The sequence below is a fragment of the Rhineura floridana genome, chromosome 4 (genome assembly GCF_030035675.1).
Source record: "Rhineura floridana isolate rRhiFlo1 chromosome 4, rRhiFlo1.hap2, whole genome shotgun sequence".
In the NCBI taxonomy this organism is placed as follows: Eukaryota; Metazoa; Chordata; class Lepidosauria; order Squamata; family Rhineuridae; genus Rhineura; species Rhineura floridana.
Genome location: NC_084483.1, coordinates 18152495 through 18177884, shown reverse-complemented (window position 1 = coordinate 18177884; position 25390 = coordinate 18152495). Strand labels below are relative to the sequence as shown.

The 25390-nt window shown below is 39.8% G+C and overlaps 1 protein-coding gene across 2 annotated transcripts in view; it reads right to left on the bottom strand.

Annotated features, from left to right (window-relative positions):
• Positions 1 to 25390, bottom strand: part of MACROD2 (mono-ADP ribosylhydrolase 2) — a 946657-nt gene that overhangs the window by 566902 nt on the left and 354365 nt on the right. For both annotated transcript variants that reach the window (XM_061622593.1, XM_061622591.1), the window contains one exon: positions 21831 to 21947. In XM_061622593.1, the coding sequence (XP_061478577.1) occupies positions 21831 to 21947 (117 nt within the window). The remainder of the gene's footprint in view (positions 1 to 21830; positions 21948 to 25390) is intronic.

Below are 25390 nucleotides of genomic sequence, written 5' to 3'. Positions count from 1 at the left end.
AGCTCTTAATTGCTTTTGCTACATCACTCCTCACTATTAAAGCAACTCCATTTCTTCTTAATTTCTCATTTCCTGCATAAAATGTTTTGTAGTTGCCTGATTGAAAATGTTCCATTCCTGTCCATTTTAATTCACTCACGCCAAGTATTGTAATGTTGATACATTCCATTTCTTGCTTGACAATTTCTAACTTTCCCTGGTTCATGTTTCTCACATTCCATGTTCCTATTGTGTGCGTCGTACAACTCCGGACTCTCCTTTCGCATCTGTGCGCATCAGCCTCTGGGCTTCCTTTCGGCTTTGACCCAGCTGCGTCATTAGTCACAGCGCTAGTCGTACTTGTCCTTTGTTCTTCCCCAGTAGCTTGGTGAGTACCTTCGGACCTGGGGGTCTCATTTTCCAGCACTATTTCATGTTGCATTTTGGATACTCTGTTCATAGGGTTTTCATGGTAAGAGATACTCAGAGGTGGTTTCCCATTGCCTTCGGATGCATCTTAGTCTGGTGTCTCAACTTTCACCATTCCACCGTGGGTGCCCCTCCTATGAGTCTAGCCGCTTGATCTAGACTCCTGACGGCATTGCTCTCAGCTTCTTCAACACTCTCAAACCCCCTCACCACATTAAGGTGTGCATCCTAGATGATGTAATAGATTAAAAACCCATCTTGCAACACTGGTCTTGCTAGTTGATGCAAAGACATTCAGAGAAAAGATATGAAATTCACACTACTTGATTTTTCAGAACTAAGATTTTCACACCCAGCAAACGAACACATGCACACCTCTTCCTGTTGATTGCACCATTTATTTTTATCAAGTATTTACAAGTTAAAGCCTAGTTGGTTTAATCATGCAGTATCATCTGCTATAAAAATTAGCATCATGTCATTACGTGAACAGCTAAGACTGGTTTTTGAAACTAAGCAATTGCAATCAAATATTTCTCAACATCTGAAGGGGAAAAGAGTGTGCAGAAAACATTTTTAAAAAATATTTGTGGCTTAGTATTTATGGAGAATACTCTGTTTCCTGTAAACTTTCATGCTAATTAAAAAGGTAGTGTTAATAACTCTATATCCATGCACACAACAAAATGCAGCACAGTTCATTCAAAAGGATTGCCAGTTATCCTTTATGTTTATGGGTGGAGAGATACAGAATTTGCAACAACAACAAAGGAAAAAGAAAGAAAACCAAAACATACATTATATTCATTCAGCAGACATCAGATGAAAGCAGCCCTAAAAGTGGTTATTTTTTAAAAGAAGGTTCAAAATACTGATAAATAACACACATAAGAAGCACACTAATTGAAGAGAGTGAAATACCTTCTATACCTTACTTAGCAGCAATGGCAGGAGCAGCAGTGGCAAATGAAGTCCCTGCACTGACTAGCACAGTATGTCGGTCACAAAAGCCCGGAGTCCCACTGGAGATGTAGCTTTACCAACTTCTCCTGTAGTTCCTACCACCTTCCTGCTAGGAAGCATATGGGAGATGGAGAGGACTGACAGCAATGGAAGAAGGTTATTTTTCCAAGTTACACACACAAAAATAATGGTTCAACTTCTTCTGAATTTTTTCCAAAAGAATTCAGATAATTTCTGAGGCAAGCTTGGGAGATCTTATTCACCTTTATTTAAAAGAGCCCTTGGGGAAAGCCTGGACTGTTAAAATGGTCTAAAGTTGACAACATGTTTTAATTGTTTTGCTTTTTATTATACTGTGATTAAGAAATCTGATGTATTTAATCTGTTATGTTGAAAAATAAGTTTGTTTTAACATGTTTGTTTTTCCTTGAAACATAGGGAATATTCTGTTTAGTCTATTTTGTATATTATGATTGTTTCCTGTATTTCTTGTACTTAATTTTATATGCAATGTTTATATTACATTGATACTAAAGAGGATGTTTTGTTCAGTTAACTGCATTTTATTGATTGTTTTTGTAGTTGTTGTTTTAAGATGTTTTTACTTGTACACCGCTTAGAGTTTTATTTAAATATATGCAGTATATAAATGGACTAAATAAATAAGAAACATTTACAAAATAAGTATGACCTCGGTCTTTCCATCTTATGATAATTGATGGCACAGAAATTATCTGACAATTATAATTATGACAATTATCTTGCCTGGTCAGTCCAAAGGTCCATTTGATCCCAGCTGTTTTTGACAGTGGCTTGCCAGTGCCCAAGGCAAAACAATGATATCTATATTTTCCCCAGCATCAGCTAATTAGGCATATATTGCCTCTGGGCAGGAAGGTTGAATTCTTAACTATTACAGCTAATAGCTACTGACAGCTTTCATCCTCCTTTGAGGTCTCCAATCCTTTCAAAATCCATGTATGCACCACCACGTACTGCAATTAATTTAATGTTTGGAAGTTTGTAAACAACATTTGCAATTTGCAAAGTTTGTACACACATGAAGGTCACCAAGAGAAGAAAGCATGCATCTTTCTTATAAACTGCTTATTACATGACACAGTACTTCCTTTTGCTTCTCCTGAAGCATGATATTGAGTATCAGTGCTCGGAGAGACCCAGAGAGAAAATATTATATTTCTATTTGCTGGCAGTTGTGCTGTGGGGTGCCACAAGGTACCATCTTGTCCCCCATGCTGTTTAATATCTATATGAAGCCCCTGGGAATGGTCATCAGAAGATTTCGGGCAAGGTGTCAACAGTACACAGATGATACCCAGGTCTATTTCTCTGTAACATCTGAATTGGGAGAGGCCATGCAAACCCTGGACGGCTGCCTGGACTCGGTGGTGGGCTGGATGAGGGCCAATAAACTGACTCTGAATCCAAGCAAGATGGAGACACTGTGGGTTGGTGGTTCCCGAGTTCGAATAATTGTTCAGTTGCCTGCTGTATTCTTACTCTCTACTTCCTGTTTCTTAGCCAGTTCCTGATCCACAAAAGGACCTCTCCTCTTATTTCATGAGAAGTCTTTGGTGAGTTATCTTGGCAAAAACATTTTGGTAGTCCAAGTACGCTATGCCATCTTGGTCATATGTATGCTTAGTAGGGTAGATAGGTTATTGGTTATGTCTACCTTTTCAGAATCTTGGATTCTCTTCTTCATGTGACCCAAGTCGGATGTTAGCTCATTTAGGACAAACTGATAATTTCTAAGTTTTCATATGTAAATTGCTGTTAAATTGTTTTGTAGACGTGTTTGCCGCCCTGGGCTCCTTTGGGAGGAAGGCCAGGATATAAATTAAATGCATAAAATAATAATAATATGTAGACTGTAATTCACTCCTTTCAATGTCTTTGCAGCAGGCATATTTGCCCATATTGATCTCTGTGTGGTATCTCTGTCTGTCTGTCTGTCTGATACGTGCAGCCAGCAGAAATAGGCAAACTCACTGGAAAATCCTGGCAGCTGTTCAATTGAACTTCACCTATAAGCTATACTTTACACAGACTTCAGCTTCTCCATGGCAAACCGTGAGACATTAACACTGAGGCTTGTTTTGTTTTAGTCTACTAATTTACATTCTGGGGAGAAAAGTGAAAGATCAGAAATCAAAATTCACCTTGAATGGAGTTGTACAAACCCAGACTCTTGTGCTCCTTGAAGATACTAAATCTAGCATGGCACACCTGTGTCTAATGTGATTTTCTGTGTGCTTGAAGTAATAAAGACCCACAGGTGGGACTGGATTAGTAATGGGTCAGCTATAGAATCTTTCAATTACAGGTTTCTGGTTCAACTCCAGGTCAGTGCTAACAAAGTCCTTACCATTTGGCAGCCACTCATTGGCCTATGTAAAAATAATTGATGGGTTCAATCCAGATCTCAGTGATAATTGCCTATTATACAAAAGCCAACAGCATGATTAGGACTAATTGAAAACAATTTGCTGTGGCTTTAGAGACCAGTTCAAGAACATAAAAAGAAGCAACTTCTAACATTAAAAAATCTGCCAGAAAATTGAGCTTTAAAGAAGCTATAATTTTGATTTCCCCTTACATACAGAAGAGCTAAATTCCATTCTGTTTTCACCAAAGGGGTAGGGGTATTAAGGGAATTGTAATCAATCAAGAAATCTCCAGCACTGTAGTAAGTTATAATATATGTGCACTAAAAGTCAAATATATTATCTTCTCCCATATTGCATTAAATAGCTATGTGACCCTATCATCTAAACTTCAATTTCAAGAGAAAGATTGCAGAATATTATAATCTGGGGAAAAATGACAGAGAAGATGGAGATTACAATTGCTAATATAACTAAGGGCAACAGCTAAAAAAAGGAAGCATGATTTATAGTTTACCTTTCATATTACAGATGACAAACTCTAATCACCCATAATATTGTACTAAATATTAGCAATATTCTTATATTAGTAAATCACAAGTCACTCAGTGGAACCATTTTTGAGAAAGGGCGTGAAAGAACAACAAAAATAACAGATATATCAGCAATCAGTAACAATGGCAGAGGTGAAGAAGATTCTAGTATGATTTTCCTGAGACTCAAAACTAACACTACCAGATATATACACTGCCAATCTTGTTTACTGGGAAGTATATCTATCTATCTATCTATCTATCTATCTATCTATCTATCTATCTATCTATCTATCTATCTATCTATCGATAGATAGATAGATATAGATATAAATAAATCTATCTATTTATCTATATCTATATGCATGCACGTAATTGTGATTAACAAAACAGAGGTTTTTATTGTATTACCAAAACGTTTCGGTTTCAGTCTTCGTCAGCTGCTTACATACAAATGCTTTTACCAAGGTGGCAGTTATAGAGCTTTACACACACACACACACACAGAGAGAGAGAGAGAGAGAGAGAGAGCGCACCAAAAGAACAGGCCTCAAACCAGCTCATCCGGTGTTGCGTGAGGCCGAATGGGGGGGGGGGAATGTGCTCTGTGTGAACGACTGTTGCGCAAAATGCCGGTATAACAGGTACTGCAGTGAGAAAGGGATTTTTTAAATATGGAACGAAGCGCTACCTTTTTAATCTGGAAAACTAGCGCTATTAACCCCATGTGTGAAAGCACCCATTATCTGGCATAATAAGAATGCAAAAATAGGGGCCTCCTATGTGTCATAGAGCCAGTGTGGTATAGTGGTTAAGGTGTTGAACTACAACCTGGGTGACCAGGGTTCGAATCCCCACATAGCCGTGAAGCTCACTGGGTAACCTCCCAGCCTCATGAAAACCCTATTCATAGGGTCGCCATAAGTCGGAATTTTATGTGTCATATGTAATTTTAAAATCTTTTCTTACACATTTGCTCAGGGCCAGTACCAGGCAAGCCGGGGCCCTTGGGCACCAGCCTGCCCCAGCACCCATATGCATGCTCCAACTACCTACCTTTCCCTTGAAGTGAACGTTGCCTATGCTGTGCACACATGTGTGCCATCAACCAAGATGGCGGCCAAGGCTTCCCTAAGGGGCTGATGCCTTTGCCGCCATCAACCAAGATGGCAGCATGGGCATCAGCCCCTTAGGGAAACTTCGGCTGCCATCTTGGTTGATGGCAGGATTGCACCCACAGTGTGGCCAGCATTAACCTCAAGGGAGAAGTAGGTGGGTCATGCAGGCAGGCCTTGCAGGTCTGTGCAGTAGTGGGATGTGTGTGCCTGGGAGCTCCCTCTCTGTGATCCGCATTAGGCTCAGGAGCCGACGCTGCCGTGGATCATGGAAGGGAGTGCTACCCACCTACCCTAAGGAGGGGCCCTTGCCAGTACCTGACCTGGCCATCCTCTTGTGCCGGCCCTGCATTTGCTCTTAGTTCCTTGGTATAGACCATACCTTACAGTAACAGTTCATTGGCACCATCTCTGCAGATTTTGATATTTTCATAAATACTATGTACCCTAAATGCAATTTTGAGCAGCTACTCAAATGACTCATAATTAATAGAGAAAACTATTTTTTTCTATCTCATTTCCCCCCGCCCGCAATTTAGTTTACTAATCTTAATGGCTCCTTCTAGGAAGAAGGCCAGGATATCTATCTATCTATCTATCTATCTATCTATCTATCTATCTATCTATCTATCTATCTATCTATCTATCTATCTATCTATCTATCAAATTAATCAATCAATCAAATAAATAAATAAATAAATAAATAAATAAATAAATAAATAAATAAATAAATAAATAAATAAATAAATAAATAAATAAATAAATAAATAGTGGTCGTTTTTCAGCTCAGAAAAAAATATTTCTTTCCAAATGGATAACCCCTCTTTTAAAATAGTAGTAGTAGTAGTAGTAGTAGTAGTAGTAATGATAATGATGATGATGATGGTGATCTCTGGATTTAAAATCTACCAATTTCCCAATGCGTATTTTCTATTTGAGCCTTCCTACAACTTAAATAGTTAATCTGCTTAGGAACATAATACCATTTGAAAGGAAAAAGACCCCAAACACCCCACAACTAGGATTGCCAGGTGTCTGGTTTTTGCCCGGAGACCTTGGATTTTTTGGGTGTTCTCCTGGTCTCTGGGTGAGTCACCTTAATCTCCAGATTCTCAGCTTTCATTTAATTTTTAAAAAAAGTTTCTGGATGGTTTGGTTCACAAGATATACACCAAAATGTGAGTCCCCCCCCCCAACTTCTGTGAAATGATCTCTTAGCTGACTGCTCTAACCCTACCCTTTCAGGTTTATAGCCAATAAGTAAAGTCAGGGTTGTGATCGACAAGGGATTCCTTGGCCTCCAGGCAGTACCTAGACCCCATTGCAAAAGTAGAGACTGTTGTTTTTTTCATGTTTATCTGAAAATCTCATTGAGTAAGTATATAGCTTTCAGCAGTGCCAAAAGTTGTTTTTTCTGTTGTGTGCAGGAATCAAACCAGTTTGAATTTTGAAGAGAGCAGTGTTTTGAAAACCTTCCCAATATAAAGCTTTAATCTTAACACTTGCTTTTCTGGAAGTAAAGCTGCAATGCTAATCCCACATACCTGCAGTAAACCCCACTGAATTTAGTAGGACTTACTTTTGAGTAAACATGGTTAGGATTGTGCTGTAAACTGGAGTGAACATAGCAAAGAATTGTGTTTGTGTTGTAAATCTTTCTCTCCCCCTCCAATCCTATTTTGAAAGCACTTAGGCACGGCTTACATAGGTATCACTGCTTTTATTATGTAGGAAACTAATACTGATTTTTTTTTAATCTTCCACAATGACCAACTTGTTTTGACAATAAACTATTATATGGGGTCTATGTATTTTTACATCTCCAGTGTGTGCATGTATATGGAGTCTTCCCAATAAACCTGAAAGGTAGGGTTGGTGACTGGAAACCAAGGCAGTTCACAAGAAGACCTAAACCCCTTTAAAATCCAATAACCATAAAAAGAAGTATAAACAGTTGCAAAACAGATTAAAGTGCATGATTCTGAATTTTGGGTTGGTTATCACTTGAGGCTGCAGTTCTGTGCCTGCTTACCTGTTTGAGTAAGCCCCATTGAATACAATGGGACTTGCTTCTGGGTAAACAATCATAGAATTGCACTACAAATATATTTATAGGCTGTGTAAAAAATAATCATCTTTGACAGTCATGCTTATATAAATATTTCTTCATACTATGTCCTGATAAATATCTGATTTCACATTATGGTTGTACAGTATTACTTTCTCTACATTTTAAGTGTGCCTTGGGTTTAAGTCTTCCTTGGGGTGTTCATGGTTCCCCTCTGTTGTTTTCAGCCTGAGGGGCACATAAAGCTGAGAGATGGTGAGTAGCCCATGGACACCCAGTAAACTTTATAGATCATTTCCATTAAAAAAAAAATAATTAAAACAATTTACATGCAGGAAAAGTTTATGAAGTAGATCCACACAATACATTTAAAGCAAATCCAACTTGCATTTAAAGTGCACGACTTCCCTAAAGAATCGTGGGAAGTGTAATTTCCCCTCACAGTTATTGTTCCCACCACCCTTAACAAACTACAGTTCCGACTTCCCGGAAGGATTGCTCCACCTGTGGCTGCCTCTGAGATGAGCTCTGTCTCAGAGGAAGCTTTTTTCAGTTTAAAATCAGTCAAAAGGGAACTTTGACTGGTATAAATGTTCTCCCAGGCAAGGGTGAACCGAAGATTATCCACAGAAACTTCATTAGGCTGTCGGTGGCTGGAATTGATCAGGAATTTCCTGGGAAAAGAAGGCATACCTAGCAGCCGAGGACGGAGTTAGGACTTCCAGCAAGCTGGGCTGAAAAAAGCGAGATGTTTTTTCTTTTAAACGATCCACAACGGGCGAGCTTTCTTCTGTCTAATCTTATCATTTGGCTTAAATTACTACAGTAAAAGAGATTTGTTTAAGAATCAGAAATCAAGATACCTGGGTGAGTTACACTTCTCTCTTTTATACAAGGAATTAAAGAGGAGGAAAGAAAATTTAAAAAGCTTATCTTATTTTTTATGGCAAAAAGCTGGCCTGAATTTGGAAACTATAAAGATTAAAACGGATGAGGGGCAACTTACCCGAAGAGAAAATCTGATTTAGATAATTATTTGATTGATATATGTCTGGGACTACTTTTTCTTGGACTACTTTCTTTAGACGAATCTGCTGTTTGTGTATGTTACTAATTGTTTGGCGCTGTGAACCAAATTTGTTTTGCATTCTTGGACGTGCGGGAGATAAGAACTGTGCTGGCCAGATGATGTCAACAGGCCTGGAATATTAACTCCCCTATTGCTGGAAAAAGAAGCAAATTACTCTTTGCTTGGGAATTGTGGCTATATTGGAAATTTGAAGCATTTTTTCTTCGGCTTTAAGAATGACAATCAAAGAAGTGGCAGAGACCCTGGATGTATCCCTGGAAGGGTTTTCCCCTCTGGATATGTTTCAGAAGATAATGGATGAGATTAAGATAACGAAACAAGAACTGGGACAGAGTAGACAAGAGATGGCAACTGAATTTGGTAAAGTGAAACAGGAGCTGAAAGAAATAAAGGATTATATGAGAAAAGGAGCAGATGGACAAGCAATAGAAGATGAAAAAGAAATTAAAGGGAAGCAGCAAATTCTGGAGATTGGATCAGATATATCAAATGTGGAATTGGAAAAAGATTTGGACTTTATGGCAAAAATTAAAGGGAGGATGCAAGTCCTGGAGATTGGAACAGATATATCTAGTGTGGAACTGGAAAAATATTTGGAGTTTGTGGATCCTGGAGATAAAGATTACTGTTTGGAATTCGGCGTTGTCCCTGGAGAAATTGATGAAGATATCAGAGATAAAGTTATCAATGCTTCGATGGAATTTCTGGACTGGAATGATTTGATGGAACTTGAAAAAGAGAAAATTTATAGAATTAATTCCAGATATGTGACAATGGAAAAACTCAAGAGATGTGCTAGTGCATTTCGTAAAAAAGAGGAACAGAGATACGACTTTACAACAATATTTCAGCAACACATTCAGAATTGACGGCAAGGAAATATTTGTGATGAAGGAAATTCCCATCAGACTCTTACTATATGACTATGACTATGACAGCAAGATTATTATGGGTGCAAGGATGGAAGTTGGAAGATGGAATTAACACTGATAATGGAAAAATGGCTATTGAGATTACTGGACCTAGCAGACTTGATGAGATGGATTAATTGACATGTTTATTTGGAGAAAAATCGATGGATATATTTCTCAAGGAGTGGAAACCTCTCTTTGACTTTTTGCGGAAAGAATAAAGTGATGTTAATGAGATTTGATGATTAATTAAGATAACTACTGGATGAAAGTGATTTTGTAATATATTAAGAGACAGATTTGTTATATATCATAGACCTATAACTGATCTGCGACAAATCGCAGTCAACATTTTATTTTATTGTTTAATCTGTTTCTTTTTTTGTTTTGTTTTGTGTTTGAAAATTTGAATAAAATTAATGATAAAAAAACAAAAACAAACTACAGTTCCCATGATTCTGTGGTGGGATTCATGCGCCTCAAATGTGTTGAATGTGCTTTAAATGAATGGTGTGGATCTGCTCTAGGTATGATGTGCATTCATTAGTAAATTGAAAGGAACAATTTTAAAAGATACTTTTTTAAAACGGGAAGGGCTGTAGCTCAGTAGCAAGGCATATGCTTTGCATGCAGAAGTCCAAAATTCAATTTCTGGAAAAGAAATGGAATCCTGGAGAGCCTGGAATCCTGGAGAGCCAATGCCAGTCCATGTCATTAGTACTGAGCTAGATGGTATCAAATGGCCTGAGTCGGTATAACATTGATTCCTTTTTTCCTAAAAGTGGGAAAAGACCAAAGGGCCACAGTGATACAAAATTTATTTATGTATTGTATTTACAACATTTATATACCACTTTATTGTAAAAAAAACCTCAAAGCAGTTTACACAAGGAAGTAAAACAATAAAATTATTGGCAAAAACAGTTAAAAGTCAGGTATTTAAAAACATTCAAAATAATAAAACCAACAATGAGTTAAAAACAGATAAAAAACATGATAGCTTCTCTACCTGCCTGAGTAGGCTTGCCTAAACAAGAATGTTTTTAGCAGGTGCTGAAAAGAGTACAATGAAGGTGTCTGCCTAATGTCAATAAGCAGGGAGTTCCAAAGTGTAGGTGCTGCCACACTAAAGGATTGATTTCTTGTAAGAACAGAACAAGTACTATGTGGCACCCATAGCATGAAAAGCACACCTTGAACTTGGCCTGGTAGCAAATCGGCAACCAGTGCAGATTTCAGAGCAGAGGAATTATGTACTGATAGGGTCTCACTCATGTCAGCAATTATGTCACAGCATTCTTCGCTAACTACAGCCCCCGAGTCAGGTTCCATGAGGATTTCTGTGATCTTGGCTGACTGGCTGCCCGGATATTTTTAGTTTTGGTTAGGAATCCTGACTGTGTGTAGGATGCTGAGTTTTCTGCCTTACTCATAGGATTTTTGTTGTGGTTGGTATGGCATTGCATTTAGGAAATCATCACTGTCTTTTCTTTTTCTATTTGCATTTTATTTACCTTTAACCTCACTCTTTTACATCCATAGAAGAAACAACAGTGGTTCCATGTGCTCAGCTCAACTACCTTAAACCCACTGATGATGCACCTTGTTGGTTGCATGACAGTTTGTTTCTTTCCCAATAGTGGGAAAGGAGAATTTACATACTGGGAAGTGTGGCTGCAATTGCTATTGTTCCCAATCAACTACCTGTAAAGGCAGCCCAAACCATCTCTGTCAATTATTACTCACTGGAATTGAATTGGCTGTCAAAGTGAGTTTATAGCTGTCCACAGTGTAGACAGAAAAGGGTAGAAAATCTTCTTACTCTTACTAATTTCTCAGACCTCTTTCTGAAGTGAAGGGTCAAATCTGTAAAGAAGTTTGGAGCAGCCATGTTAAAAGGTAGGGGTAGGGCATTCCAGGCCAGGGGTTGCCAACCTTGCTTTAATATGGATATTTTGCAGAGGATACCTAGTCAAGCTTTAGCAACAGCACAAACCAAACCATATCTACTCAGAAGTAAGTCCTATTGAGTTCTATTGGGCTTAATAAGTGTATTTAGAATTACAGCCTTCAGGGGCATCCATCTTCAATTCTGAGTGCTCCCATCTAACATCTCCACAACACTAGGCTCCTTTCTTCCTACAATGGCCTTTTAGTGACTGGTCTGGCCTGAGGGCACTTAAACCCTTCTTGCCAGAAGGAAGTAGGCTAGATTAAATGTTCCCTACTCAGGCTCCATCTTTTAGCTAAGATTTCTATCTTAATTTCCAATCACATAATTTGTTTGTTTGAACTGTATGCTCCAAGCAACTGTGGTTGATATTTAATGTCTTATGCTTAATGACATCACTAGGGCCCACCCCTGTGACATTACTAAGGCCCACCCTTATGTCATGACTAAGGTTCACCCCATAACATCACTCGGGCCTGCCCCTATGACATCACTACAGCCTGCCCCATGACATCACTGTGACCTGCCCCTGAAATCTCAGGGTTTGGGATGACCTGGCAAACCTAGTCACAACACTTTAGTATACAGTTTATGATAGATACCTAAAAACAAGATGTAAAGCCAGACTTACACTTGAGATATGACAAACTTTCATAAGTATAATGTTTTGAACCATGTAGTCTGAAACATACAGATTTGTTCATGTAAAATTTGACAGTCTCACCCAGTCCCTATCACACAACCTACCTCTTTGTTGTACTGATCCAAAGAACCACTCATGGAAAAGGAATTACGGCTCGTTAATGAACAAAACTGTAGGTATTACTAATGTGTACTTTTTCAGTGTGAAGTCAGTACTGGATCTAGAATGCATCCTAACACATATAATGAAGGGCCCATGCCATGCAGGGTACATGGGAACACTGCACCAAGGGCCAAAAATTCAGGGAGCACCTGCCTCGGCTGCATGCCCATTATCAGGAGGGAGGAAACTTAAGGCTAAACTGTAGATCGTGCTCGAGGATAGTTATGAAAACTTATTGCCCTGCATCTGTATGAACTGTTCAGATATTTTTTTTAAAAAAATGTGAATTTGCTGGAGGCAATCAGAAGCAGTGTTCAAAGAAGACAGGCAACTTTCTAATCCTGTATTAAACTTGAGACTCTAAGTTCAGTCACAAGTGGAAACACCGAAAGTGCACCTCACCTCATTTTCATACTTTTTGTTGGCTACCTTCAGGTATTAAGTTATTTTAAGTATTGATGACAGAAACAAGACTTTACAAGGCACAGTCATCACTTGCTGCTGCTATTATTGAGGAATTCAAGTAACTTTCCAGCCAGTTGCTCAAAATGCCATAAGAAGTATGGTTTGTGGCATAAGGCGTGGCCTTTTGGCACAATTACTGAAGAGGCAAGAAGCAGAAAATATTTTATACAAGATGTGGACATTGCTGCATGAACTGAAAGTGTACCTTAGAACACCTCCGACATCACAGAAGTCTATTCTTATTTTGGACAGGGTTATGGTCATGGTTAGAGGTGTAGTTGGGGGGGAGATATGGGGAAGTACAGTTCTGGGGCATTTTTCAGACTAGGAACAGACTAGCAGACGTTCCTTGCTCTGACAGCTGACAAGATTTTCAGCTGTTACTATTGTTTGTGACATACTATTGTTTGTGTAGCATCAGTAGTAGCTGACGAGGCAGCATGAGCTGATCACTGTTCCTCTCCCAGCTTCCAAACACCATGGGTCACTGCTGCTGACAGAGAACAGGGGGAGGGATGTAGGGAGTTTGGTGCAGTGCGGCAGGAGTGGCAGATTGGTTCCCCATGCCTTACTCATCCCTCTCTTGGTCAGCAGCAGAAACCATCATGTTGAGAAGCGCAGCGGTGCCCCATCCGCACATCCTCATGAGCCTCTACTGATTAGCATAGAGGAAGTTGAAGGGAGGAAAAAAGAATGAGGCCAGCTTACTATTCTGATTGTCAGTTAATCCTCATAAATTGGCTCTTTCCCAAACCACATCATGTAGCTGATCTCATGCATATTTACTCAGCATGAAGCTCCACTGAGATCAATAGTGGATGTGCCTAGGTCTGCATACTTAATATCTTGGGCACCTTTACTCAAAAGAAAGTCTAACTATGTTCTATATGGCACTCACGTGCAAGCATCATGGTTTGCTGCCTTGAAATCTCCTTTCCCCCCCTTCACTCATATTGAGAATGTCCAGGCCACTGAGGAGAAACACATTCGCTTTTGAAGGAGTGGTGAAAGTACACTAAAGGGGGCTAGAAAACAGGGAGGGTGGAAGGATGCATGGAGGGTGTAAGAGGGGAACGACAGCAGTTGTAAGAAAGGAAGAGCACTGTTTGTCAAGCCCTCACTTGTTTCACTTGACTCTGTGGCTGCCTTGGCACACAGACATGCACAGATACCAGAAGAGAGAAAAGGTGGGAAGGGCCACCAGAATGGACACCAAGGGTAAGAAGGGAGAAACAGACTACCCGCTTTCTGTGGCTACAACAGCTACAGTTGGAGGGCTGGATAAAAGAGGTTGGTACCACTCCATCTCCTAGGGGAGGGGACTTTTCACATCCCACAATTGCCCACATCCCAAAGGAAACTTTTAGAAGGAAAGGGTGAGCCAAGGGGGAATGTGGTATGCTCTGCTATTCCCAAGGAAGGGAGGCTGGGAAACAAGTTACAGTGCAAATCCTTAGAGCGATGACAACGGAGCAGCCATTTCTTCTGACCTTCTTCACTGATACATGGCGGACCACCAGCATGAAGGTCACAGGCCACTGGTGGTCCACAGACCATAGTATGGGAACCTCTTGTCTAGTATAAGTGCCCTATTACACAGTTAAAGCCAAGGTTCTTTTTCCAGGATCCTTTTTCTGGTTCACTTTCAACGTGACTTAATCAGTTAATGTGATATTGCATTATTCTTCTCCACTTCAAATAGCAATAGCTAACCTTAGTGACACAACTATTTTAAGACTATAAAAAGGCAAGCAAGTAATTTATATCTGATGTTCCTCTCAGTTTCCCCTTAAGACTACTTCAGAATCTAAAGTAGTAATTTTTATAGTTATCGTCATATTATCCTGCATAAATACTCTTTTATGCCTCATTTTCTCTTATTACATGCTAAATCTTGCTTGGAACATCATAATTAATCACTTCTAATCATTAACAGTGTCCCAGGTATTTCAAAACTCTTGGCTCTCTGAAGCATTCCCACTAGGCTTTGAATGTGATGAGCCCTCACAGGTAGATCATGGATACAGCAGTTCTGCAGATTTAGAGTATTACAGCCAAATAAAAGAGTGAAACTGAGAGCAAGTCCACAAAAGGTTCAATCCTAAATCACACAAGTACCTCATTCTGACTTTTCTTGGCTACTTTCTTCTGATGGCAATATACATATGCTAATACGGAGCACACATACACCTTTCCTGTCCTGCCCAGAGTGAGAATCACGAAACAGAGGCGAGGCTGGAATTAATTTGTTTTATTAGAGTAACATCAAAGGCAATGTGTTTCATAGATTTAGCTGTGCTAACTCACTACATTCCCTGACTAAGCTACCTAGACTTACTCTGCAGCATGTGAAGAAAGTTGACTCAGCAACCGGGTCAGAGGGGCACCGCCTTAAGTAGAGAAGGCCTTCGCTCGCAATCTCTGACTCCTGCGAAGTCCCACCTTCTCTCGACGTCTCGTGCGGGGTGAAGGGGGGTGAGCCTCTGCCAGCTCATGTGATAGTACAGGCTCGATAGATGCCTTTGGAGGTGGGAAAGCGTTTGAAGTGCCAGGCTGAGAATCCTGGGGGGCGGTGGAGCTGGCCTGCCTGCCCGGTCATCCCTCAATGACTCTGTTGAGGCGTCTGTAGGGGGAGCGAAGTCTGCTTCAGCGGGAGAACTGTCTGTGGGAACTGGCAGGCTGTCAGTTACTCCCCGTCCCTCATTGTCCTCAAAAGTCTCATCTACCTCTGATTCCTCCCCCTGCCCTATCTGAGGAGGCTGTGACTCGGCCGGCTCCCCACCCTGATTCCCCTGGGAGAGCTGGGGCTCAACATTTTCCCTTAGATGTGTACTTATTGGCACAGGTAGGACAGCTCTTGTGGTTGGTCTCACAAGTCAGTCCCCCAAGGATATTAACTTAGATCATGAACATCATTAAATTAATGTACCTACTCCTATGCCTCTATATTGAGTTTGGTGCAATCTCCTCACTATAAGTGGTATTCAATACTCATTCATTGGCGATCGGTTTTCCAAGCTAAGGTCTTTAACAGTGGGTCCGTAAGTGACTGTGGAGGCCAGGCCTAGATCCACACAGCTTCCCACAGTGAGGACATAGATTTCCAGATGGAAGACAGTTGCGATGAGGATTTGCTTGATGTGCCTTCCACTTCGCTCATTTGTCCCTTTCACCCTGTACTCGTGCTTCTTCAAAGTCAATAGCACCTTTGATAATAGCCAACCTCCAACTGGGACACTCATGGGCAAAAACTTCCCAGTTCTCGATGCTTATGTTACATTTTTATATATTACCTTTAAGAACATCTTTAAATCTCTTTTGCTGTCCATCAATATTCCGTTTTCTATCCTTAAATTGGGAGTAAAGAAGCTGACTTGGAAGATGGTAATCAGGCACTCAAACAACATGGCCGGTCCAGCAAAGTTGATGTTGAAGGATCAGTGTTCAACACTCATGGTCTTTGCTTCTTCCAAAACGCTAAAGTTAGTCTATCTTCCCAAGTAATTTGCAGAATTTTTCCAGATGCAGTGTTGGTGGAATCTTTCAAGGAGTTGCGAGGGGCATTTATAAATGGTCCATGTTTCACAGGTGTCCAAAAGGTCGGTAGTACAATGGCTTTGTAAATAAGCATTTTGATCTCCCTGCAAATATCCCAATCCTTGAACACTCTATGCTTCATTTGAGAGAATGCAGCACTTGCAGAGCTCAGACAATGTTGAATTTCAGCATTGATGTCAGCTTTTACAGAGAGATGGCTGCCAAGGTAAGAAAAGTGATCAACATTCTCCAGCGTCGCACCATTAAGCTGGATTGATGGTCCTACAGAGGGACTAGTTTGCACCTGCTGATGAAGCACTTTGGGTTTTTTGATATTAAATGAGAGTCCAAGCTTTCCATATGCTTCTGCAAAGACATTTAGGATAGTTTGAAGATCTTTCTCTGAATGTGCGGATACTACATTATCATCAGCATATTGAAGTTCTACAACAGAGGCTGTAATTACCTTACTTTTTGCTTTCAGCCTATTGAGATTAAAAAGCTTTCCATCTTTCGATATACGATTTCCACACCAGTAGAGAGATTCCCCTCAATAAGGTGTAGAATCATAGCAATGAAAATAGCAAATAAGGTCGGAGCAATGATACATCTCTGTTTTATGCTTGATCCTATTCTGAATGGATTGATCTGAAAGCCATTGTTATTCAAAATTGTCACCGGCATGTTGTCATTAAGGAGTCACAAAATATTCACAAATTTATCAAGGCATCCAATTTGCAGAAGGATGGTCCAGAGAGCAGCTCGATTCACAGTATCAAAAGCCTTAGACCAATAAACGCCATTTATACAGGTCAGTTTTGCTCCCAACATTTTTCTTCAAGCTGTCGTGTAGTGAAGATCATGTCCACTGTCCCCTTGGAAGGGCGGAAACCATTCTGGGATTGGGGAGGATATCTTCTGAGATAGGTAGGAGGCGATTTGCGAGGATCCTTGCAAGTAGCAAGAAGAGAGATGCCTCAATAGTTCTCACAATCTGTTCCATCACCCTTCTTAAAAAGAGTGATAATTATGGCATCCTTAAAGTCTTCCAGGATCTCCTCCCTCATCCAGATCTTATTGATGAGCTTATGAAGTTGTTGTGTAAGTTCAGGCCCACCTTCTTTAAAGACTTCAGCAGGAATCCCATCAGGTCCACTAGCTTTGTTATTCTTCATTTGATTAATAGCTTCATCTAAATTAGGGAATACTGCAAGCTCATCTTTAGTTTGTTGTTGTGGAATTTTTGAGAAGACCTCACCAGCCACAACAGAGTTACAATTAAGGAGATCAAGGTAATGCTCTTTCCAACACAGTGAAATAGACTCTTTATACTTAAGACGTTTGATACCATCGACTGAACGTAAGGGATTTGTACCATAATTTGTTGGACCATATATGGCCTTTGTGGCATTAAAAAAAAACCCATATATCATGAGCAAAAGGCTGAATTTGTTGAGGTTTCTTTATCCGCCAGATATTCTTAAGTTCTCTAGTTCTTCAATACTAGTATTCTAATACTTCAATACTAGTCCTACTGAGAGTAAACCTACTGAATGTCATAGGCAAGACTAACTTAGATTCATCCATTTTAATGGGTCTACTCTGAGTAGGACTTAGTTGAATACAACCCTATATATTTAAAAAGAGAAAGCTCAAAAGTAAAAGATACATAATTGAGAATAAATGACACGTTTCACTGGCATTAATACACCTGCACCTTTTCTGCACAGAGAGAAATGCAAGAAATGCTTCAGCTTGTTTTTGAACTGACCAATGTTTTCATGAATCACATACTCCCTAAACCTCCCTTCTCCTTTTTAGTTCTCTCAACAAAGGAACCAAAAAATCTTTATAGTTACAAATAAAGACTCTCTAATACCTAAACCAGCTTTAGTGGCAGGAAAACAATGAATATTTTCTCTCTGAGAAAAATTGTTTACACAATGTGGGACATATCCAAATGCTGATGACTGAATGCAATAACAATGCCTCACAAACATTATCTGAACAACACTTATAACATCTTTGTCAGGCAAGTATTGTTAGTCCCACATTGCAGATGGAAAATGGAGGCTCAGAAATATTGAGTTGCCCAAAACAACCCACAGAGAGAGTTCCAAATGGGAGAATTGAACAGTTAATTTCTTCATTCGCAGTATCTCAGAGTGATATCAGCTGTGTAGTTTTTGTACAACCTTTAAAAAAAAATAAAATGCAGACATGCATGTATATCTTTTTCTTTTTGTAGGGGAAGGGGCATCTTGTGGGGATTTGGTGATTATCTTTTTTAGAAGGAAACTGCACATGGGGAAAGGGCTAGGAAGTCCCTTTTGCTGCACATGTCTTCCACTGCAGATTGCAGCCGCCATCATTTCATTTTGTGTACAACAAAAAACTTATGGGAAAACAACATACAGCTGAGTGTCATATAGTTTGACATTTACCATAACAATATTCTAGCTGTCATACTACAGACCAGTGCCTGGTTTTTGTTTTTTTTAAATGCCTTAATATTATTGTACTTAAATGGAAAATGAATGTATGCCTAATAACAACAATACTTCTTCTTGTCCAGTTTGTAACAAATGCACTGCAATTAACATCTATGCAATGAACTAATTCAATTATCTTTTCCTAGGAAAATAAGAAGATTTAAGCCATCCCACCTTAGGCTAATAACCTCAAATACAAAAATATAAATAAAGCTAGATGATTATGCATACACAATAAATGAGTGCTTTCTAATCTCTAAAGATAAGTCTAATTAAACAGGCTGATTATTCCCACTGTGAACACTGCCAATGTCACTACTTACATCACAGCAGGAATTACCTTGGAGAGCACATTTGCATTATCACTTTGGATAGATCTACACTGTTACATTAAATTGATCAGAAAAACAAATCTATAGCCACAGTATTTCTTAATGGACAATGATGATGGTAATAAATATCTGGAGTGTGCAAATTAACATCAGAATCCAACTTCCAGTACGATCATAAATTTTAAAAATAGAAGCATCACCCAGCCCAGGAAACAACAGACAAGGGAGGAACCAACATTATCAGACACAGGCATATGGGCCAGCAGCCCAGATCACCGAAGGAGGGACCACCCCTCCAAGTGTCCTGGACTTTACACTCACCCACCTTCCTTTGGGTGCTATGTCCACCAGGAAACCACAGAGCACCAGAGGAGTACTAAGCTTCAGATCAGTGTGATTGTTTTAAGAAATCCACTCCTTGCCAACAGGGGGCAGGCTTGGTTTAATCATAAGGGCTCAGTTTGACTCTGACAGGGGACAGTTTTCCACCTTCATCTTGCCTTATCTTGATCCCTGTGGTCTCCAGCTGTCTTTTACTGATTGCATCACAGATACTCAGCTAATGACCATGTTGCCTGCTTTCATCCTGTGCCATGCAGCTTCAGCCTGGGTTCAGTGGGCCTCATACTGTTACTGTGGGCCTTATGTGACTGAGACAAGACCAAGACAATATAATTCTAACTAACCTATTAGGGATCACATTGTCCAATTACTTTAACAAACTCCAGTCTGTTAACTTCCAACCTATATCTGTGAGAGGACAACAATATAGGGTTGGTCTTCAAGTTGATCTGTTTCTAAGGAGCACCACTTCTCCTAGACTCGGGTGAACTTAACCCTTTAGAAACTGGGAAAAGTTGGCATTCTGGTGTCCTAAGCAGCTACTATGCCTTTCTTGACAATCCACACTAGGAAGGGACAGAGGGTGGCAAGTGCATGTCTTTTCTATTTCTTGCATTATGGGACACGTGCTCTCTGGTTATCTCCCGAGTAATCCTCCATTACGGAGCCTATATTACAGAGGGATCCACAGTCTGCAATGTCTGTTCTGCACCTCTGTTTTGTTCTGATGTACCAGAAATATCTCTTTTCCCATAGAATCCTGGTGTGATTTTGGGGGTGGGGTGGTGGTGGGGAAAGGAACAGTGCCAAAGCCTATGTTATAGCAGCCTCTGAGACAACTGCTATTGACAGGGCTTTAAGGGGGCATCTGATTTAAGATGAATTGCTTACACAAACATTCATTCTGAGGCTCTTTAAAGTGCCCAGCAATAATCCCAGTCTGCAACTTGTTTTAAAAATTCCGTAAAAAAAATCTGTTGTGAGCCTGGCAGCTGCCATTCCTCCTGAGCCTGCATAGCTTAAAGCTTTTCTAAGGAAAAGATCTGAAAGAGTCTGAAAGAGTGTGTGTGTATTCTCTAGGACTAGGGTTATGGCATGATGGCAGAAACAGCTGGCAACATGCAATAATGTAACGGAGAAAAGGCAGTTGCGGGAAGGTTGAGTAGCATCCCCTCTCTGCTCTGGCTTGGAAAATGAGGACCTGCCCTCTCAAATAATTCCTGAGGTTATGTGGATGAATCTTCTCTAGCTGTTTCTAGCTGCAAATTTGTTGATAAGCCTCGAGAACTGCTAAAAGGTACAATAGCCTGTCATCTTCCAGTGAGGCAGAAGACACCTGGGAGCCTTCAGGAAGGGGGTGTGGTATCCATATGGGCAGGACAATGTCTGTAGGTTTGATGACAGCATAACTCATTCTGTAGAAAAGTGCCTCAGACAATCTGGAGGACCGAACACACAAATACATAAATCAGATTTCACCATGAAAAAATGACAAAACGCATTGCAAAGCAAACAAGGAAATTTGTTAACACCTCGTACACAGTCCTACCTACCCAAAGTGTTCTTCACAAAATTGTCCTGATTCAGTACATTTATTGACTAAAATATGTCCCACTTCTTTATATGTGTCATCTTACATCCAGGTTGCATGCAGTTATTTATTTATTTATTACATTTATACCCTGCTTTTCTTTCACCATGGAACCCAAGGTGGCACACATGTTCCCAGGCGGTCTCCCATCCAGGCACTGACCAGACCCAAACCTGCTTAGCTTCAGCAAGGTGGTGGCCTCATGTGCCTTCAGACCATGGCTGAATAGCTATGCAAGAAGGTCAATAAAATAACATTTTCCCCCATTTACATATAATGGGACTTCTGACAATTCGACTTTCAAAAAGAGAAAAAACATTCTGGCGCTGAGAACAGTATTCCATTGAATGCTTAAATGTGACAGATGCCGTCACAGTAATTGCCAATCAGCCTATGCACAGCAGCTGAAAACACAAAATACATCACTTTGAACTCCTTGGCTAAAAATGCATTTCACAATCAAGAAATCTGCACCATTTACAGAAGCTGTCTACCATGCAGTTAAATTTGATAATGTACATTTTGTTAAAATTGTGGAAGGTTATTCATAAACACAAGTACCATAACATATGCAAAACAATCTATAGTCTGCTATGATTCTAAACGTAAGCATTGCATGTTTCCCTTACTCAACATTATCGCAGCTTTTCAAAATGTCTCAGTTTCCCCAAAGAACAAAGGTCACCACAAAGCATGCTTAATTTAATCTTACCGCTAATTTGGTAAAAAAATGCCTCATTAAATTAGTGTGTTTCAAAGTGAGATACGTACAAAATTTCAGCTTGATTAAAAAAAGTGTGAGAGAAGTAGCTTACTTACATTTTGCGGGCAGGTCATAACCACAAGTAATTTTTGCTTGTCCAGTTTCACAGCCGCTCAGGTTGCGACATTCAGCAACTAGACAGGGACCAGCTGCTCTATGAATACAGCCATCAACTAAAAGAAAGAGGAAATTTTTGGGGGACATCAGTAATGAATGACTAACTGAACTAACATTGAGATATTCAACCCGGTCCTTTAAAAATTTGGTTTGGGGAAAAATGGCCTTCGAAGACTGTAATAATATTTGCAGGTTATCTGAAATCCAAAAATATTCGGATAGGGAGGAGTGTACCATTATTTAAGATGAGGTAGTAGAGGATTTTGTCCTGCCTCTCCCCACCCCATGCTAGCAGGAATCAAAGCTGCCTGGTGGCATTCTCAGTTGCTGCAGAATGGCCCAACAGGAACAACTCTTGGGGACAGGGTGGGGGGAAACAAAAGAAAAGTTTGCTGCCCCCAAACTGGTGAAAATGAACAGATTTCTGACAACCTCCTCAAAAGTCGCCAAAAATCCATGGGACCCTGATTTATACTAAATGTGTAGCTAAAGGAATTTTACTGCAATCACTAAGCATGTTATATACACACATAAATAGAAAGGTGCTCGTGGGTATATACAAAGGAATTCTCACAGTACAATCCTGTCGAGTTAATGCTGCTGATTATTTACTTAGCCAGTTTCCAAGCAAGAACAAAATTAGGTTTTGTTATTATTAAAATACAATGTGAAAATGAAAGCAAAATTTAATATTACCTTGTAGATACTTTCTAATCCCTTTGATGATAGTTGGTGGGATATTAAATGTTAGAAATAAATTAAATAATAAAACTATTCCAATAGATTGCTTAGTACTTCCCACATCACAAGGTCTTTTAATGCAAAACAATTTGCACAGCACAACATCACTTCTCAAACTTTGTTCATCTTGCTATTGGTAATATTCCAAACATTTAATCATTTAAATCATAACAGCCACAACTGTAAAATCAGCTAAAAGTTACTGGAGCAGTTCTTGGTGCTTATTGTCCTCAAGAGCCTTAAGGAAAAATATTAACAGTAAAATAATAGCTGAGAAAAAGAAGAAAAGAAAAAGAGAAAGAGAGCAAAGCAATTTCAGTCTATTCACAAGCAATGGGAGAAATCGTATTTTCTAATTAGGAACAAAGTACAGAAAAGAACAATTACAACCAATTAAAACAACAGAGTAATTATTGCAAGTCACTGCATCAGTGGCAATATTAATAATTTCTTACAAGAAACCTGTGGTTGCCATATGTTCCCTACATATGTTCAGAGATGATGGAAACAACAACAAAAGTAGTAGAATATGCCCAAAATTAAAAATCTCTAATAATATAAATATTTACATAAGAAAAGGAAATGGTGATGTATCTGCCTTATGGAATTTAGATTCAGAGTTGTGAGGGGTGGAATTTGAAATTTCTGCCATCCGCCCCTTCAGATCTGTTTCACCCCAAATTGGAGTCTGGGCCAAGCCAACATGAATCTGTGAGTGTTCCTTTGAGCCTCACTGTCCACTTCCATCTCTGTATAATGTTTTTGCTAAAAGTAGTATAAAAGACTTTCTCAATCTTTGGGTCCCCAGATGTTGCTGGACTATAGTTCCCATAATTCCTGACCATTGGCCATGCGGGCTGGGGCTGATGAGAGCTGTAGCCCAGAAACATCTGGGGACCCAAAAGTTGGGAAAAGCTAGTATAAAAGAATCAGCAAGCAGAGGGACACCTCTAAGAAAGAACTAAACACAATTAGCTTCAGGTGACTGGCAAATGCTATTTTTTAGGCTGCATTAACAGAAGCATAGTTTCCAAATCATGTGAAATACTAGTTTCCCTCTGTTTGGTACTGGTTAGGCCTCATCTTGAGTACTGCATCCAGTTCTGGACACCACACACCTTTAAGACGGATGCAGACAAACTGGAACAGGTTCAGAGGAGGGTAATAAGGACACTCAGGGAACTGGAAACAAACCTCTATCAGGAGAAACTGAAAGAACTAGGCATGTTTAGCCTTAAGAAGAGAAGACTGATGAGAGATGTGATAGCACTCTTCAAGCACTTGAAAGGTTGTCACACAGAGGAGGACCAGGATCTCTTCTTGATCATCCCAGAGTGCAGGACACAGAATGGGCTCAAGTTACAGGAAGCAAGATTTCAGCAGAACATCAGGAAAAACTTCCTAACAGTTAGAATGGTACAACAATAGAACCATTTACCTGGGGAGGTGTGGGCTCTCCAACATTGGAGGCATTCAAGAAGCAGCTGGACCGCCACTTGTCACGTATGCTTTAAGTTGGATTCCTGCATTGAGCAGGGGGTTGGACTCAATGGCCTTATAGGCCCCTTCCAACTCTACTTTTCTGGAATTTTGTGATTCTATTATTATAATGAGGTGACACTCAGGCTTTCAGCACAGACTCCCTGGTCAGTGGATTCCGGGATGGTCTGTCTGTTCTATGAGCAAAGCCTTTCCTGGGCTGACCGGATAAACATATGCTCTCCTGCCCTACATCTCTCCTGCTCTACCTCCTAGATGTTACTTCTATTTGAACATCAGTAAGACTGGCCATCCCTCTTTACAAAAGACATGAAGAAGATGCGCAGTGAGCCTCCAGTGTCCAGTAATTATCTCCTGTGGTGGTTGTAGCCTTGTGGCAGTTTTATTATACTCAGACTTTGTGGTTTAATTTCTTGTTGAATAAAGTTGAACTGTATTTTTCTCTCTCTTTTGTGCCCTTCATTTTATTCACATGATCTGCCTTAACCTAAAGTTGATGTGTGTCACTGTTTATATTAAGCCTGAGGGTCCAACTATAACCATCGCCCTTTATATGTAGGGATGGGAACTACCCTCCTGGATCCGGTAAGACAGATGATTCCAGGAGAGGCACGGGGAGTAGGCAGCCTGCAAGCCCACCTTACTCCTGATGGTGTCAAGAGAGCACAATAGGGCCTAAAGGACTGTATAAATCAAAATGGGTTTCAAAATCCAGATTCAAATCTGGTATCTGGAGGATGACTTCCAAATCAATCTGACTCAGCGTCACCCATTCTGAATCAAAAGTGTATATGTGTGTGTGCTATACGTGATGATCTACATATCGATAATTTCAGAGTAAAAATATCCCAGTTTAGAAATAATTTATTCCTGTTGTTTATAGATAGACACAAAGGGAACAAAAGAGCAGAGTCCAAGTCTGTACTTGGGCATTTGCCCTGAAGTTTATATCCTCGGTTTCTTTCCAAATTCAAAGAAGCTACCTGAATGACATCACTGAGATCAGTCACAGTAGACAACATTCAAACTCACAACATTTCCAGAATTTAGCTATGTTAGGAACTCTGATACTTGAATATATAAATGGGTGAAGCTCAGTGGAATATAAATGATCAGAGCTGCTAATTAACAGTATATGGAGCTGCTAATTAATAACAGTATACATATTACAAACTTTGGTGCTTTGAAAACATGAGAGGGTCAGAGTGCCCAGTAATCATTCAGTGTCCATTTCAATTCACTCTGAATTGAATTTGCT